The sequence below is a fragment of the Cucurbita moschata genome, unplaced genomic scaffold (assembly GCF_002738365.1).
Source record: "Cucurbita moschata cultivar Rifu unplaced genomic scaffold, Cmos_1.0 Cmo_Scf00017, whole genome shotgun sequence".
Lineage (NCBI taxonomy): Eukaryota > Viridiplantae > Streptophyta > Magnoliopsida > Cucurbitales > Cucurbitaceae > Cucurbita > Cucurbita moschata.
This window is the reverse complement of record NW_019268533.1, coordinates 3961042-3979232: the sequence shown is the minus strand read 5'-3', so window position 1 is coordinate 3979232 and position 18191 is coordinate 3961042. Positions and strand designations below refer to the sequence as shown.

Sequence of the window (18191 nt, the reverse complement as noted above, 5' to 3'; positions counted from 1 at the left end):
TTTTTTTTTTTTTTTTTTTTTTTTTTTTTTTTAAGTTTAAGTATTTTTTAGACCAAATATAAAAATTTAATGGTATTTTTAAAAATTAATTTAACCTTAAAAATATCATTTTGGATTATTGATTTTAGAAATTTGGCATGCAATAATATTTTAAGAAAAAAAAAAAGATAATATTTTAAGAAATAAATTAAATATATACCTTCAAAAGCTTGCCATTTATTCCAACTAGGTACCAAGAGGGACAATAGGGACCCAAATATCCATTTTGCCCTAAATTCATTAAATCCAAAATAATAAATAAATAAATAAATAAATAAAATAATGTAAAGTCAGAAAATAAAAAAAGAAAAATAAAAAATGATTTTTTCATTTTAAATTTTCAATGTTTTGACTTACCAACTAGGGAAGAAGAAATTTGACCTTATGTTTAATTAAATTTTGCAAATATTAATAATAATTTTTTTTATCGCGCAATCTTCTATTTGAAAAATAATATTAGTAATTTGTATAGTAGTTTTCGATTAATTAAAAAAATGACTCGACGATAAAAATTAAAATTAAAATATCAGTTTAAAAATTTTAATATTATCCTTAAAAAAAATTTTAAAAAAAATGAAAAACTTTATTTTAATTTTAATTTTAGATGAAAATCCTTAATATTTTATTTTCAAAATATTGTACAATTTTACAAAAATATCTTAAATATAGAGCTTTCAAAGTTTAATTAATATTTTTAAATTTTTTATTAATACTTCTTTTTGAAATGTATTTTTTTTAAAACAATTACTCACTATTTTCCTAAATAATAATAATAATAATAAACACTAAAAATATTTTTCATTTATTAAAAGTATTATTTAAACTATTTTTGAACCGATAATTTTTATAAGTATTTTTATTAATTTAATTAATAAAAAAATTCAAAAGCCCACCATTAAAGAGAAGTAACTAACCTGGGACAAAAAGATCTGAGGAGGGACGACAGACCAAAGGAACGGAAGCTGTACGGAACCACGGCAACGGAGGAGCTCTGCGGCGGCTCAGATACCGGACGACGACGGAACCCACCGGCGGGGGCGGAGGTGTTTATCTTATTAGAAAGTTGAAGAAGCAAGGTTCGGAATCTGAGGATTGTGAAGCTCCAGAAATGACCAGAGTTGGACGACATGACGGACGGCGGGCGGCGGCTTCTCCGGTGAGGATCTCCGAAGACGAGACGGCGGATGAACACAAGAAAGTAAAGGGTCAGAGGATTTGAAGATGATGAAATATGATGGATTGTTGTTGCTTACAAGCCTTAATTTGATTGCCTTGTGGCCCTAATTTGGTTTCTCTCTTGGGGTTACTTCCAAGTTCAAATGTATTGGTAATATTAGCTTTTAAGTGTGGGTTTCTTTGTGTTTTAAGCTTTAGATTTGTGTCTATTCCTTGTCCGTTTTGGCCCGTTACGTATCGTCGTCAACCTCATGATTTCAAAACGCGTCTACTAGAGAGAGATGTTGTTTCTTTCCCCAATCGATCTCTGAGATCTAACAATTCACTCCCCTTGAAACCAACGTCCTCGCTAGCACAGTGTTTGGTACTGGCCTCTAATACCTTCATTCCCTTCTTTCGACCACTATGGGATCTAACAATCCACCTCCTTAGGGGCTAGCATCTTCGCTGACACACTGTTTGATGCCTGGCTCTAATACCTTCATTCTCTTCTCCGATGTGGGATCTGATAATTTACTCCCTTAGGGGCCAACGTCCTCGCTAACACACTGTTTGGTGTTGGGCTCTGATACCTTCATTCCCTTCTCCGACCGATGTGGGATATAATAATTTACTCCCTTAGGGACCAGCGTCATCGCTGACACACTGACTCTGATACAATTTGTAATAGTCTAAGTTCATAGCTAGCAAATATTGTATGTTTTTGCCTCTTATGTATTACCGTCAGCCTCATGATTTTAAAACTCGTCTACTAGGGAGAGGTTTCTACACACTTATAAGTAATACTTTGTTTCCCTCTCCAATCAATGTGGGATCTCACATATATTCTCAATATTGGTGTTAAAATGTAAAGAAGAATTGAAATCACATACGCACACACAAAACCCACTTACGTATCACCGAACAAACACACACGAAACTCACTTATACGCACCGGTAGTAAGTTGATAGCATAATATTTATGATATACATCTTTAAACAAACCCATTTTGACCAGAGTTGATATAGATTTTGAAACGAGTTAATTATCGACAATGATCTATTAAAAAGATTTGGCTTATAAGGATCTCAATTATGTTGGATGAAAGTCCCACCGCGACTAATTCAGGGAATGATCATAGGTTTATAATCAAAGAATACTATCTCCATTGGTATGAGACCTTTCGGGAAAGTTCAAAACAAAATCATGAGAGCTCATACTCAAAGTGGACAATATCATACCATTGTAAAGAGTCGTGTTGTTCTTGGTTCTTGTTTTATTGCCGGTGACATAATAGATTAGTAGAAAGAAACCTTGATTCAATCCATTGCCACCGCCAAAAAAAAGTCAACCATTCATAACAAACAAACATCCAATCCAGACATTCAAAGCTTTCGGTGACCTACTTTCATGAACCACTCCTCTCCATCCACCGCCGCCGCCTTCTCAATCTCCACCTCCTCTGTTCTTCAAATCCGCCATGGATTTCCTCTCTTCCAGAAAGCTTCTCTCCGACGACGCCGACGACGACCTCAACAAATTCTGCCCTGAAGACTGCCTCGATCACCCTTCCGATTCCTGCTCCTCCGATTGCCTCGAAAAATGCCCTACACTCTGTTCTTACATCTCTACTTCAATCCCGCCACCCGATTTTGACGATTTCAATCCCTCCTCCGCCGCGAAATCGCCGCATAAACTCTCCAATTTGGTTACCTTAACCATCGCTCTCCTCTCTTTTACCTTCCTCCTCGTCCTCTGCTACGCCGTCTACGCTCGTTTCTACTCCGCCCGCCGTAGACAGATCCGCCGCCTCGATTCCCCACCGCCCCCAACCCACCACCACCACCACCACAGCCCTGTTTTGGATCACCCCATTTGGTATATCCGCACCATCGGCCTCCCGCCGGCTGTTATCGACGCCATCGCCGTCTGCAAATTCAAATCCGGCGAGGGTTTGATCGATGGAACAGAGTGCTCTGTTTGTTTAAGCGAATTCGAAGAGGATGAAACTTTAAGACTCTTGCCAAAATGTAGCCACGCTTTTCATCTCCCCTGTATCGATACTTGGCTTCGATCCCACACCAATTGCCCCATGTGCCGCGCTCCCGTCGTAGCTCACTCCGCTCCACCGACACCGACACCGCCTCGGGCCGAAACCCAGATGGCGAATTTACAGGAGGAAGAAGAAAACGCCGCCAATTCAGGGGAAAATTCCACGAGAAACGAAGAACAAGATGAAATCCATTTAGAAAGTGACAATCAGGCGATGAGAAGATCGGTGTCTTTAGATTTGCCCTCTGCTCTTCAAATCAGCTCTGTTCTTGGTGTTGTTAATGAAAAAATGGATTGGGAAGGTGAATCGGAGCAGAGAAATGGGAATTGCTCGGAGAAATCAGAGGGGAGTATGAACAGGTCAGTTTCTTGCAGTGGGGGGTTTCTGATGAGAAGCTCCAATCATAGTTGATATCCATTTTTGTGAGGCGTCTCTGAAGATGGGGATGTCCATGGGAACTCTTGGAAAGCTGAGAGGTCTCTTAAGTTCATAATGTTTATTGTGAAGTTTGTGAAAATGGCTGCTCAGATTACTTGAATATCATGAACATTAGAGTGAGTGAGGAAATCTGGATATGAACTCGAGTTTTTCGAATGATTTTATGATGATATCGTACGTTTGTATATCCATGATGATTAGAATGCCTTGTTTTTCTCCACAAAGTGGCTAATAAAATTGTGTTGATGGTCGGGTTGGATTGGTCGAGTTAAACTCCTGATGATATCTAATGTCTGATCGGCTTTGTTTTTACTAGCTAGAGGACTACATGAATGTCAGACCGAGTCCGAATGAGAGTGATTCTAAGAATAGTTTAATCACTACATGTCTTATGCCACTTAATTTTGATATGGTTTTTGACGGTGGAGTAATTGTTACGCGTGAGGAGAGGAACTAAACATTTTTTTAGAAGGATGTGAAAACCTCTCCCTAGCTGATGTGTTCTAAAACTGTGAGACTGACGGCAATATGTGACGGGGCAAAACGGACAATATGTGCTAGTAGTGGGGTTGGACTATGACGATGATATTAAAGTTAGACACCGGGTGGTGTGCGAGCGAGGACGCTAGCTTCGAGGAGGTGAATTCTGAGATCCCATATTAGTTGGAGAGAGGAACGGAACTCTTATAAGGGTGTGGAAAACTCTCTTATTACGACGATATGTAACAGGCTAAAACGGACAATATCTACTGATAGTGAACTTGAGCTGTTACAATACATGACTAAACTGTTACAAACCTAAACTTTCTAATAGACCAATTTCTTTCCGTCCACCAAACTTAGAGCTACTTACGAGAGTACTAAAATACCGTATTATTTGTTTGACTTACATATTTTACAACACAGTGACCGCCTTTTCGAGCGAGCCTTTGAGATCACCCAACCTATACAAACAAGGGGTTTGGGCTCGAAAGCCGACCCCAATGTCTACTGCTCCAATTCTTGTGAGTGTGAAAGTTGGCGAAGTGAGAAGTAGTGTTTCTTCTCGCTGCTTCAAAGCTTACGATTTCATATTTTATTTTGCTGGTTAATGGGGTTCTTTTCACCGTTTCCTCACGGTATTACTTTTCTTGTACTGGGGTCTCATTCGATCCAACAATGAGGAGCCGAGATGTAAGGCAGATTCATACGACCATGTGGAGTGATACAAGATCTATAGTCCTATGGCATTCTCACGAAAAGAAAACGTGGCTAGTAGATTACTGTTTTGTTATCGTAGAAAACAAATTCTCATCACTGTTTTTGATTCACGGTTTGATGTTATGGAGTCTTCGTATAAGTAGTAATGATCACCTTAGAACTTAGGCGGGAGTCTTTGACGGACACTCTAAATATGAGATCTGATGTCGGTTCGAGAGAAAAATGAAACATTTCTTGTAAGTACGTAGAAACCTCTGATGATCGTCCATAATTTAATAACTCTCTACGCCTATTGCCTCCCCAAGTGTTCAAAAGCCTACAAACTCGTGGCGGATTCGATAATCAGCTAAACGGAGATTGGGTCACCAAGCGAAGGATCCATTTCCATGGCTTCTCGCTCTCTCTTCCTCTCCTTAAATCGGTAAGTATGGCTGTTCTTAATTTCATTGCAATTTTGTTCTTTCTTCGTTATTTGAGGATTTGTGTAAATCGATCTGAACCCTAGAAAATTCAGGAATAGAGGCTTCTTAAATCAAAGTTTCAAAGCGATCCTGGTCTTCAATGAAGCCAGTGTTTCGAACTATTGCTCTCATGGAGCACTGAGGAGTGAATCTCTTGATGAATCAGTGAATTCTGAAGAAACCAATGACTTGAAGAGCAGAATATTTCGGCTCAGACTTCCCAAGCGAAGTGCTATCAACGTTATTCAGAGATGGACGAGTGAGGGCAATCAAGTTACGATCACTGAGCTCCGGAACATCTCCAAAGAACTCAGAAGGCTTCAGCGGTATAAGCACGCTCTTGAGGTAATGTTTTATCTGTTTTCTTCTTGCTTCTTACAGTATTTATCAGATGATCAATGACAGTTATAAAATGAAAGAGAATTTTTTTCTGTGGTTCTTTGATGGATAATTGTAACTCTGGAAAACAGAATTTTCTAAATTTTTTCTTTGGAGTCGATCATTTATTTTATACATGCTTGGATATGGATAAGATATCAATTTTTTATCTGCATCCAGTTGGTTTGTTTGATTTGTGCTCGAGCCTCCATTTGAAAAATTTGTAGAAAATGTCACCTAATCCGTAGGTGGAGACGAATTATGGTAATTTGTTTCGATCCGAGATGTAAACAAAGACAAGGATAATCCTTATTAAAAAAGGACTAGTGTTGTTGCGGTAACTCTCAATGAAATCAAATCAAATGTGCAGCCCTATGTAAATGAACACGAATATAAGTGTAAGCTGTCTTCGTAAAATTGAACTTATGTACTCGTCATCTGTATAAACGCTGTTGAGGAAGTTTGTATCTGTAATTCTTAGCTATAGTATAGTGTAGTTAGTTAAGTCTCCTAGAGTGAAGTATACTCTCTAACCTTATTTTTAATATTAAAACAAGAAGATTTGTATGTCTACGAACCAGAATGTTTGCGCCTTCCAATCAAACATTTGGAGTTTGATACAAGCTATACAAATACTCATATAATTTGCACAAGCACCCTTTGTTAGGTGGTTCTTTTGTCTCAAAAGCTTTAGCCTTCAGTGTTGTCCTAAGACAACTAAAGATGTCTTGAAATAGGTCGTGCACGGAAGTTCTTTTAGCGAATAGGAAGAAAGAAAGAAAGGAAAGGACTATTGTGAGATCCCTCATCGATTGGAGAGGGGAACGAGTGCCAGCGGGATGCTGGGCCCCAAGGGGGTGGAGCGTAAGGTCCCACACGGTTGGGGAGGAAAACAAAACGTTCTTTATAAAGATGTGGAAACCTCTCTCTAGCAGACGCGTTTTAATACCGTGAGGCTGACAACGATATGTGACGGACCGAAGCGGATAATATCTGCCAATGGTGGGCTTAGGCTGTTACAAATGGTATCAGAGCTAGGCACTGAGTGGTAAGCCAACGAGGACGCTGAGCCCCGAAGCGATCTCATAATCGATGTGGGATTATGAGATCTCACATCGATTGGAGCGGGGAACGAGTGCCAGCGAGGACGCTAGGTCCCAAAAGGGGTGGAGGGGGAGGGGTGGATTGTGAGATCCCACATCGATTGAAGAGGGGGACGAGTGTCAGTGAGGACGCTGGGCCCCGAAGGGGGGTGGATTGTGAGATCCCACATCGATTGGAGAGGGGGACGAGTGTCAGTGAGGACGCTGGGCCCCGAAGGGGGTGGATTGTGAGATCCCCCATCGATTGGAGAGGGGGACGAGTGCCAATGAGGACGTTAGTCCCCAAAGGGGGTGGATTGTGAGGTCCCACATCGATTTGAGAGGGGAGCAAAAAACTTTTTATAAGGTGTGGAAACCTCTCCCTAGCAGACGTGTTTTAAAATTTTGAGGGGAAACCTGGAAGGGAAAGCCCGAAGAGGACAATATCTGCTAGCGGTGGGCTTGGGCTATTACAGTTTTTCGGACCAATGCTTTGTTAAAAATGGCTATTTTGGGAAACGAGTGCCAGTGAGGACACTGGGCCCTGAAGGGGGTGGAGTGTGAGATCTCACATCGGTTGGAGAAGAGAAGGAAACTTTCTTTATAAGGGTGTGGAAACCTCTCCCTAGTAGACGTGTTTTAAAATCTCGAGGGAAAGCCCAAAAAGGACAATATTTGCTAACGGTGGACTTGGGCCATTACAATTTCTAGACAAATTACAAATTACTGGGACCATAGTTAATTGGAGTAGACCATTGTGTTGATAGGCCTTGATATTTGCAGCAGTAAGTCTTAGTCTCAAAGTGATATGGCCCATATCTTGCCCTGCCGAAATACCACTCTCAATCTTGCCCTTTATGCCACATATAGAGGAGAGAAATTCCACAACTGATATACTCAACAAATGTTTTGTAATGAGATAAATGCAAAAAGTATATTTATGGTCAATATGAGAAATAGAAAGTTGTAGCTCAGACTGTGAGAGTTCCTGTAATAGCCCAAGCCCACTCTTAACCGATATTGCCCTCTTTGGACTTTCTCTTTCAAGCTTCCCCTCAAGGTTTTCAAAACGCGTCTATTAGAGAGAGGTTTCCACACCCTTATAAAGAATGCTTTGTTCTCCTCCCCAACTAGTGTGGGATCTCACAATCCATCCCCCTTCGGGACCCAGCATTCTCGCTAGCACTCGTTCCCTTCTCCAATCGATGTGGTACCCCTCAATCCACCCCTTTTGGGTCCTAGCGTCCTTGCTGGCACACCGCCTTGTGTCCACCCCCTTTTGGTGCTCAGCTTCCTCACTGGCACATCGCCAAGTCTCTAGCTCTAATACCATGTGGAATGCCCCAAGCTCACTGCTAACAGATATTGTCCTCTTTGGGCTTCCCCTCAAGGTTTTTAAAACACGTCTGCTAGGGAGAAATTTCCACACTCTTATAAAGAATGTTCTTATGTAGAGTCTTCCTTAATCCTTCGATCCTTCGAGAACATAGCTCACAGATTCCAAAAGTTCAATTACATGGTTCAAGAATTTCATTGAATGTTCCTTTAAAGCATACACGGCTGCATAAAATTACTAATGATATAATTATATGCTCATACTCAAGAATAAGGGTTCAAGTTGCATTGTACTACTACAAGTGAAATTGAATTTTATGTCTGCTAAAATCTTCCTTATTTCTCATTTGTGAAAAGGGTAAGAAAATGGTTAGAAGAACACCGTCATTTTCTTTGGCTCATAATCTGTAGAACACTGATCAGGGGCTTTTATGCCATCTTCTCTATTTACAATGAACTGACAATCTGTTTACCATACTTGCCTGCAGATTTTAGAATGGATGGTGTCTCATAATGAAAACGAGTTATCCGATTCTGACTTTGCAATCCGCATTGACTTGATGACGAAAGTTTTCGGTATCGATGCTGCTGAACGATACTTTGAAGGTCTGCCAATCAACGCCAAAACTTGTGAGACTTATACTGCTCTCCTTCACTCATTTGCGGGGTCCAAATTGACTGAAAAGGCAGAAACTCTTTATGAAAAAATGAAGGAGTCAGGTATACCTCTCACTGCCCTTCCATTCAATGAGATGATGACTTTATACACATCGGTCGGTCAAGTAGAAAAGGTATCCTCGATTGTCGACGACCTGAAACAAAGCAAGGTTCATCCTGACATTTTCACGTATAATCTTTGGATCAGCTCTCTAGCTGCAACATTAAATATCGATGGCGTTAGACGGATTCTCGATGAGATGAATCGCAACCCCAATTCAAATGAAGTCTGGGTGCGATATATCAATCTCGTCAACATATACATTACATCAGCTCATCTACTGCATTCCGAGTCAAACTCCGTAGTCGAGTCTGAGAGTGGCATTACGCAACGAGAATGGATTACATACGACCTCCTCATTATCTTGTATGCTGGTATGGGAAACAAAGACAAAATTGATCAGATTTGGAGATCATTAAGGATGACAAGGCAAAAAATGACGAGCAGAAACTACATTTGCATTCTATCTTGTTACCTGATGCTTGATCACTTGAAGGAAATTGGTGAAGTTATTGATCAATGGAAACAATCAAGTAGTGGAGATTTTGATGTTTCTGCTTGTAACAGGCTTGTAAATGCGTTTGTTGAAGCTGGTTTCAAGGAGAAAGGCAACAGTTTTGTCACCATTTTGAAGAACTGTGAACCCACAGAAGCATAGCGGTAGGTTTAAATCTTAACTTAGTCTTATCTTGTTTTGATTCATCAGGTTACAAATGTTGTCTCCTAATGCTCTGAATTTTGAGTAAAAGATATTGCTTCTGTCATTATTATTTTGTTTTCACATTTTACTTGCGGGACCTGCCCGAATGGGCGGGGGATTCTCCGTTTAGATGGGAAATGGGAAGGGAGTGGAGAACATTTTTTCTTTGTTAGATAAAGGGGGCTGGGGACGGGATGGGACGAGATTATATTCCTTGTCTCTCTGCCCAATTTCTTGCTCCACCGTGTTTAATATAAATACTAAGCAATTTCCCGCTCTGCCCAATTATGAACACTACTTTCGCGTATTTATATATTTGTTTTTAGAATTTTAAAAGAATCATGTTAAGCTAATCAAGACTAAAGAAATTAACAAGGCTAAAGAAAAATTCCAAAATACAGTTGCATTAAATATATTCAAGTTTTATTTATGTCGAGCTCAAGATAAGTTTCTCTATAATGATCTATGTCCAAGATTCGATACCTGATAGCCCCGACATCCTCCTACAACCCATATGATATGGTCACGTTACTTATTGCTTCTAAGAGTGAAAATTATCTTCACATACCAACATGAATCATTCTAACATGTTTTTCCTCACTCACATGCATCCTAGAAACATGTTTTGTCCTCACTCACATGCATTCTAGAAAAATCTCCACGAAGTCATCCGACATAAAATTGCTCAAAACAAAACATATTTAACCAAGAAGCTCCGATGATTTTGAGCTACTGAAAATGAAGGTGTACTTTGTTGGTATAGATAGTAGTTTTTATTTCAAACATTTTTTAGTGACCACGAAGCTCTGATGATTTTGAACTACCGAAAATGAAAGTGTACCTTATTGGTATAGGTAGTAGTTTTTATTTCAAGCATTTCTAAGTAATTCTATCCTTAGGATCACTCTCATTCGAATGTAGTGTCAGTTCATTCATGTACAACTTTTTTATTCAGGTATCACATTCTCGAACACTAATTGCACATAATGAATTCAGCTATAACTCATAAAACATTAAGACACTTTCATTTCTAAAACAATGATTTCAAACTTCTTCAAGTAAGACTTCATTTGTTCTTCGATAATTACAGATTCTCATATGATTTATATGAAAATAACCCTCGATTATCACACACTTTAACATATTTGAAATGAGAAGAATTAGAAAAGGAAGGAAGAAAAAAAAAAAAAAAACAAACAAGAACATTGAAGTCACATGGGCATGTCGCATTAAGCTCACAAAGGTAGATAATAACGTACAACCATTTATCCTATCATTTATTGTCAAATGATTCAACTTTATATTATCTCTTCTCTACTTCTTAGACATGTTTCAAACCCAAAGACATTGATTGTTTGTTTTGAAATTGTCTCATTATTTATGATTTACACTTTGAATTGACTATAAGATGCTTCAAATATTTTCAAAAAAATTGTACAAGTAGACTTAAAGTGTATTTTGAACCCGACAACTCGAACCGACCCAACTCGTATTATAGGAATTGGGTTAGGTTAGTTTTTTGAAACCGAAAAGATTGGATTTGGGTTCGAGTTCATTGGACAAAATTTTGAGTTCTCAAACCGAACAAAATCTTATAAAATATATTAAGAAAACTTTTGAATTTGTTTAAAGGGCAAAGTTGTAATTTGGTGGAATTACAAATTATTATTTATAATGTTTTTTTTTTTATTTTATACTATTTTTAAACATATTATTTATAATCCAACAAACTAGCGTTCATACTAACGTGATTTATGATAGGTTTATTAATTATGATTCATACGTACATTTTGGTTATTTTGAAGTAAAAACGTACTGTGTTCAACGTTCATAAATTATGCATATATTTAGGTAGTTTTAAAGCATATTGTTTTCATTTTACAGATTCTTGCATTTTTTGAAACGGGAAAATTTTGTCTTTGTGTTGGTTGGAAAGAGACCGTGAAAGTTTGTTTATGATTCTTTTAAATTTCGATCCATCATTTTTTCTTGGAAAGTAAATGATTTTAAATATCAAGTCATATCAAAGTTGCCTAAAATATTTTGATCATTCTAATGTATACTACAGCTTCTAAATCAACATTTGGTACGAGTGCAACTTGATTATTTTATGATTGATAGAAAATTAGCTTCATTAGAAGTTGAAAACAGTTTGAAGATTTTGTTCCAAAACCGAGTCAGATAATGCAAAGTTCTAATTTAATTATTATCTTTCTATTGCAACATACTCTACATTGTTATATCATAAGTATATAATTTTTCCTTCCAGATAATTTAGGGTCCTCGAGCTTCATCAATAAGTATCTTTCAAGTTGATTTACGTTCGTTAAGATGTTAAAATTCTGGATCGTTGTTAATGAAAAATTTATTTGTTTGAACGGTAGTTTGATTTATGCTTGTTTATGAACTTTTAATATATTTTATCTAAAATTGTATTGAATAATTAAGAATTGTGGATAGGTAAAGCTTTTTAAAAAAATATTTTTTTTAACAAGCCAACTGTGAAACAAAGGGTTGAGTTGAGTTGGGTTACCAATTCAACAAATTCGAACTTTTGTGTTGGTCTAAAATATTTCCTCAACGTAACTCAACCCAATCCAACTCGAACTTTTGGGTTGGTCCAAAAAATTTCCTTAACCCAACCCGATCCATGTACACTCCTAAGTAGACCATTAACATATTGAAATTAAATGAGAAGTATAATAGATGTCACGATCATGCTTGTCCAAAGCATGTTGCTTATGGCCGCATGATAGATGTCCTAGTCTTGCTTGTTTGGGTCGGTTGACAGGGACGTCAATCAATTGAGTCATAGTTTTGCTTGTTTGGGTCGGTTGACAGGGACGTCAACCAATTGAGTGGGGGAGGGTGTCATGGTCATGCATGTCCAAGGCGTGTTGTCAATGGCCGCATGACAGATGTCCCGGTCTTGCTTGTCCAGGACGTGTTGTCCATAGTTGCATGTACGTTCCAAACCCCTTTTACATGCTTTCATCCTAGATAGGTCTTTACAATTTCATATTATTGTGCATTTTCCAAATGTCCCTAAAAATGTTTGATTAATCCACCACACCTAAATGATGTGAAAGTTATCTTATTTATAATCAAATAAATTACAAGGATATGAAAATAGTAATAAGGGAAATAACAATAAATGGAAAGATAACTATGGCAATAAGGCAAATATTAGATATTTGCCTTATAATAAAATATCAAATATAATATATATGGTAAACTATAATTTATTACTAAATATCTTTAACACCTCACCGCAAGCTAAGCGTCGGATTTAAACGAACTTGAAGCTTGAATTTGAAAAGTTCAAAGAGGTTGAGAAACACTTTTTGTGAAGATGTCAACAACCTGGTTCAGAGGAGGCGTAGAGAAACACTTCCTTGGCCATCTAAAATTGCAGAGGGATCGTCGCTCAGCGGCTATGCTGCCTTGGCTTCAACGAGAATATGTCTAACCCATGAAGAGGGATTGTCGCTTAGCGACGATGCTGCCTTGGCTCTGGTGAGAATATGTCTTAACCCTAAGAAGTAGAAGGGGAAACCTAGAGCAAAGGACAAAGACTGAAGTCGGAAGAGTCGCCACATTGGGCGAAGGAGCCAATTTTGGCAAGAAGGGCAGCGACAACTTGGTTGACGAAGAGGCCAGTGCGGCACCCAGATTCAGAAGGTAAATCTCTGCAAAAAGGTTGATGGGCTTGTCGAGATTCCGTATATTTCTGAAGAGAACACTAATGAGGACCCTGAGATTAGGGTTTCTTTGAAGGATGAACGAAAGATTGAGAAGAAAATGAAAGAGACTATGTTGGTTGAGGGAAAATCGATTGAGTTGAAAAATGTGAGGTTGTATGTACAGAGTATGGCGAAAGGTGATTTGGAGGTCAATAGGGTGAAGCCAAAGAGTAATCAATCGACTCCCCCTATGGCAGCCATGGAAACTGCCCCTGCGGCGTCAAAGCCAGCAAGAGTGGTAGAGAAGAAGATGAGTAGGGTTCAAAAGCTATTGAAAAGAAAGGATCAGGGTTGCTAAACCGAAAGAGCTTTGATACCATGTGAATGTTTGCATAATCCACCCCCACCTAAATGGTGTGAAAGTTATCTTATTTATAATCAAATAAATTACAAGGATATGAAAATAGTAATAAAGAAATTTAAAATAAATAAAACTTAAATGCATACTAACCTATACTCTACGAAACTTAAATTGCAAACTATCCTTGCATGTGTCATGGTCTTTTTAGTTGCGATACCATCGTCAGCCGTATATTGTAGCTTGTCTTTACCTAAAAAATAAGAGTAGCACGACTTAATTATTTTAAGAAATACGACTCCACTATTGAAGTTAGATGCAAACATATACAATAATGAGTATCAGTCTATATTCCCTTAGGCGGCAATCCTAAGCAAGTAATTGGATGTGTATTTACTATTCTATACACAATTCACACGTACGAGTATGAACCCACCAGTCGGTTCGAACATCTTCTGGGCCCTTTCTTGGTCGAGCTAGCATTCTCTAGAGTTATTGTTGTCTTGACACCTGTTAGAAATAACAATCGTCGCAACATTACGATGAACGTAATGCTTGTTTTTTTGCCACGTAGCATACACGTTCGTACCATCATAAAAAGAGGCATATTTTTCAATGCATGAACACACAATGATGCATGAGGTCCCAACATTTTTCTTTAGTTATGATGTAAAACAACTCCTTATACATCATATTGTATGTCAATCATATCATATATCACGTCATGTCAAAAATATGTCATATCATATTTTCTACGTATCATATCGTATATCGTGTCATAACATGCATCGTATCGTCAATCAACTACATCATAACCTTCACTTATCAAACAAATTAAAGGGACATCTCTAATCATTATACGAAATCTTTGAGCATTTTAATGGTCAAGAATGATAAATTTTGAGCACTTTTCAAATTTAAAAACGTCATCCTCGTAGCTTCCATCCCAAGATGATCGGCTTGTATTCTCGTTCATCGCTTGTAGCAGCTTAGCACACGAAAAAAATAGTTTCAACTTCAAGCTCTCTGAATATGGCAGAAAACCAGAGTCGAACACAGACGAAAGCCAACATTACGTCCATGGCGGAGGAGAGAAGAAGACGCAGAAAGAAGGATCCAATGACATTGCATACTGTAGAAATCCCTCTCAATTCACATCCCGTGAGCAAAATCAATCGAATTTAAACAACTGTCCAAGCCGACATTTCAACCAGCATAAATCCACGCAACCCATGTGGGGATTTTCTTCCATTTGATTTCATTTCTCTGTTTCTTTTCTGCCCCACTCTGACAAATCGTTTTCCCCTCTTGTTCCCTTCAGCTAAATTTTCAGTTCAAACTTTTTTCAGGGTCTTCTCCCTTTCAATCATGTGGGAATCTGAGTCTGAATTTGTCAGGGGACGTGAATATGGCAGTGAACTCCTCAGTCCAACGAAACATGGCCTCAAGGCTGATGGGTTTGAGCAACGAGGCCGTTCATGGTTACTTCTTTAGAAACTGATTTCGCCTGTTTTTCTTTTGGATTGTACGCATTTTGTGTTAATGGGTGTAGTGCACATTAAGTGTTTGATGAAATGTCTGTTCCAAATTTGAACTGAGTTTTATGGTTTGTTTTGATTAGGCATGTTGGAACTGATATTCCTAGTGATATTCTTGTTCGAGTTGAAGATGTGGATTTCCATTTACATAAGGTATAGCACATTTGGTTTTTTTTTTTTTTTTTTTTTCCTGCTTGGGGGCTCTGTTTTTATGGAGTTGAGTTTTCTGACCATTTGTTTTGTTTTGATTTGTTATTTGTTCTTGTTGGGAAGTATCTTCTCTTTTCTCGGAGTGGGAAGATGACAAGAATTCTGTATGAATCAAGGGATCCAGACTTGAGCAAGATTGTTATGAATGACGTTCCGGGAGGGGCCGAGGCGTTTCTATTGGCAGCAAAGTTCTGCTATGGTGTCCCTGTTGATCTAATTGCGGCTAATATCGCTGGCCTGAGATGTGCTGCTGAGTATCTTGAAATGACAGAAGATTATGAAGAAGGGAACCTCATATTCAAAACTGAAGCGTTTTTAAGCTATGTTGTTCTGTCGTCTTGGAGCGACTCGATTATCGTTTTGAAAAGCTGTGAGAATCTTTCACCATGGGCAGAGAATCTTCAAATTGTTAGAAGATGTAGTGACTCCATAGCTTGGAAGGCCTGTGCCAATCCAAAAGGAGTGAGATGGTCTTACACTGGAATGCCTCAGGACATTCAGAATCCAAAATGGAACGAGATGAAGGAGCTGATCCCGAGTGGAAGCCATACCGCTCCTGTCGATTGGTGGTTCCAAGATGCATCAATCCTGAGGATTGATCACTTTGTGAGAGTCATCACTGCTATAAAGGTGAAAGGGATGAGATATGAACAGATTGGAGCTGCAATAATGTACTATGCATGTAAATGGCTTCCTGGTTTAGTTAATGATAGTAATGGAGAAGGCACTGAGGCCATGAACTGTAGTAATGGCAATGGCAATGGCAGTGGCAGTAGCAGCAAGTACAATTGGAATGGTGGCCTTCATATGGTTGTGGTAAACCCGAAAGACGAAATCTCGGCACTTCAGGCGAAAGAACGGAGAATGATTATCGAGAGTCTGATCAGCATACTTCCACCACAGAAGGACAGTGCTTCTTGTAGCTTTCTTCTGCAACTTCTGAGAATGGCAAATGAGCTGAAGGTTGCTCCTGCTTTAGCCACTGAACTCGAAAAACGAGTCGGGATGCAGTTTGAACAGGCCACGCTTACTGATCTTCTCATTCCTTCTTATAACACATCTGAGACCATTTATGATGTTGATCTTGTTCAGAGGCTTTTGGAACATTTCCTCATTCAAGAACTATCAGAAGCTTCAAATGCTAGCAGTCAATCCTTTTTGGGAAAAGATATCTTAGGAGGATCTCAAACCACTGCTAGTTCAGGCCAAAATGCAAAGATGCGTGTAGCAAGGCTTGTGGATAGCTATCTCACAGAGGTGGCTAGAGATAGAAATCTCTCCTTGACAAACTTTCAAGTCCTGGCTGAGGCTCTGCCTGAATCCGCAAGATCGTGTGATGACGGGCTTTATCGTGCAATCGATTCGTATCTGAAGGTACGTTGAATGCAAATCTCTTTATCCATTGACTGAGTTTCATTTTTTAATGATCATTGTGTTTTTAACTGTTTTTTCCTCAAAGAAAGGAAATGTAGAGCAAATATGCATAACTTGAACTGCATAACATTTGACATGGAACAAAAAAAAAAAAGACTTTGGATACATTAGAAATCTTTGTAAACGGTAACGGTTCAAGCCCACCGCTAGCAGATATTGTTCTCTTTGTGCTTTTCATTTTGGGCTTCCCGTCAAAGTTTTTTTAAACGCGTCTGCTAGGGAGAGGTTTCCACACCCTTATCAAGAACGTTTTGTTCTCCTTCCCATCCGAAGTGGGTTCTCACAATCTACCCCCTTCGAGGCCCAGCGTCCTTGTTGGCATGCCACCTCGTGTCCACTCCCCTTCGGAGCTCAGCCTCCTCGCTGGCACATCACCCGGAACTTGGCTCTAATACCATTTGTAATGACTCAAGTCCACCGCTAGTAGATATTGTCTTCTCTGGGCTTCTTCTCAAGGTTTCTAGAACGCATCACTAGGGAGAGGTTTCCACACCCTTGTAAAAAATATTTCGTTCTCCTCTCGAACCGACGTGTGATCTCACATAGACATTGTAAAAGGGATGGTAATGCAAAAGTTTCTTTACAAACTAAAGTAAGAAGTTCACTAGACTAAGGATCTCCATTGACTTTCTTATTGTTGTCCATTTCCTGTTACCCCAAACCAACAGGCACATCCAACGCTATCCGAGCATGAAAGAAAGCGGCTATGCCGAGTGATGGACTGCCAAAAGTTGTCCATTGATGCCTGCATGCACGCTGCACAAAACGAAAGACTCCCATTACGAGTCGTCGTTCAAGTCCTCTACTCCCAGCAAATGAAGATAAGCAATGCCATTGCCAACAACACGATCAAACAAGCTGGCGAGTCTCGATATCAACCTATTGCCTCAAGCAGAAAAACACTACTTGAAGGGACACCACAGTCATTCCAAGAAGGATGGACAACCGCTAAGAAAGATATAAACACATTGAAATTCGAACTCGAAACGCTCAAGACGAAATACTTAGAACTCCAAAACAATTTGGAGAATGTGCAGAGGCAATTTGAGAAGACCTTAAAGCAAAAACAAACATCATCATGGAGCAGTGGATGGAAGAAACTAAGTAAACTGACGAAGATGAATGCATTGGAAAACCAAGAATTGGTTGATCAAGTTACAATAGCAGGAGAGAAGCCCAGAAAGACACATAGAAGGTGGAGAAACTCAATATCATGAAAAGGATCTTATCTTTTCTGCTTGGCATTTCCAGTCTGTTGCTTCACAAAAATGAGGTCAGTTCATCTGAAGCATGAATTTTTGTCTTTTCATTTCGCTATGTTTGGGTCCTTCTGCCTTGTCTTTTCATTATTTACTGTTTTTTTTTTTTTTTTTTTTTTTTTTTTTTTTTTTTTTTTTTTTTTTTTTTT

General features: G+C 38.8%; 4 protein-coding genes across 7 annotated transcripts in view; 3 read left to right on the top strand and 1 right to left on the bottom strand.

Annotated features, from left to right (window-relative positions):
* LOC111455450 overlaps positions 1–18191 on the bottom strand; it is a 33516-nt gene that overhangs the window by 2067 nt on the left and 13258 nt on the right. Inside the window, exons 2-4 of one of the 2 annotated variants that reach the window (XM_023097141.1) lie at positions 12434–12508; positions 954–1274; positions 200–270 (exon numbers count right to left, since the gene is read on the bottom strand). In XM_023097141.1, the coding sequence (XP_022952909.1) occupies positions 200–270; positions 954–1274; positions 12434–12441 (400 nt within the window). In that variant the 5' untranslated portion in view covers positions 12442–12508. Of the gene's footprint in view, positions 1–199; positions 271–953; positions 1275–12433; positions 12575–18191 lie in introns of those variants that run through there. The other variant, XM_023097140.1, reaches the window with a different exon arrangement.
* LOC111455449 (E3 ubiquitin-protein ligase RING1-like) lies at positions 2459–3896 on the top strand. The gene has a single exon (XM_023097138.1). The coding sequence runs from the start codon at positions 2676–2678 to the stop codon at positions 3657–3659; it is 984 nt and encodes a 327-aa protein (XP_022952906.1). The 5' UTR covers positions 2459–2675; the 3' UTR covers positions 3660–3896.
* LOC111455447 (pentatricopeptide repeat-containing protein At5g09450, mitochondrial) lies at positions 5153–9838 on the top strand. Of its 2 annotated transcripts, none has more exons than XM_023097136.1 (3): positions 5153–5307; positions 5401–5692; positions 8631–9838. In XM_023097136.1, exons 1-3 carry the CDS (start codon positions 5273–5275, stop codon positions 9516–9518), a joined length of 1215 nt encoding a protein of 404 aa, XP_022952904.1. In that variant the 5' UTR covers positions 5153–5272; the 3' UTR covers positions 9519–9838. The 2 variants fall into 2 exon arrangements, with proteins under 2 accessions (XP_022952904.1, XP_022952903.1); XM_023097135.1 differs by having other exon boundaries at positions 5173–5307; positions 5392–5692.
* LOC111455444 (root phototropism protein 3-like) lies at positions 14557–18114 on the top strand. Of its 2 annotated transcripts, XM_023097130.1 has the most exons (5): positions 14557–14835; positions 14951–15082; positions 15223–15292; positions 15413–16723; positions 17452–18114. In XM_023097130.1, coding segments are annotated over exons 1-5 (2064 nt in total). In that variant the 5' UTR covers positions 14557–14833; the 3' UTR covers positions 18001–18114. The 2 variants fall into 2 exon arrangements, with proteins under 2 accessions (XP_022952898.1, XP_022952899.1); XM_023097131.1 differs by lacking the exon at positions 14557–14835 and having other exon boundaries at positions 14990–15126.

What these genes read in the sequence shown, in the direction of transcription:
- LOC111455447 (XM_023097135.1), top strand. Translation starts at nt 5,273, where the DNA reads ATGGCTTCTCGCTCTCTCTTCCTCTCCTTAAATCG. An exon ending in CTCTTCCTCTCCTTAAATCG is followed by an intron (nt 5,308 to 5,391) that starts GTAAGTATGGCT and finishes TCTGAACCCTAG; the next exon opens with AAAATTCAGGAATAGAGGCT. An exon ending in GGTATAAGCACGCTCTTGAG is followed by an intron (nt 5,693 to 8,630) that starts GTAATGTTTTAT and finishes ACTTGCCTGCAG; the next exon opens with ATTTTAGAATGGATGGTGTC.
- LOC111455449 (XM_023097138.1), top strand. Translation starts at nt 2,676, where the DNA reads ATGGATTTCCTCTCTTCCAGAAAGCTTCTCTCCGACGACGCCGACGAC.
- LOC111455444 (XM_023097130.1), top strand. An exon ending in TGGATTTCCATTTACATAAG is followed by an intron (nt 15,293 to 15,412) that starts GTATAGCACATT and finishes CTTGTTGGGAAG; the next exon opens with TATCTTCTCTTTTCTCGGAG. An exon ending in CAATCGATTCGTATCTGAAG is followed by an intron (nt 16,724 to 17,451) that starts GTACGTTGAATG and finishes CCAAACCAACAG; the next exon opens with GCACATCCAACGCTATCCGA.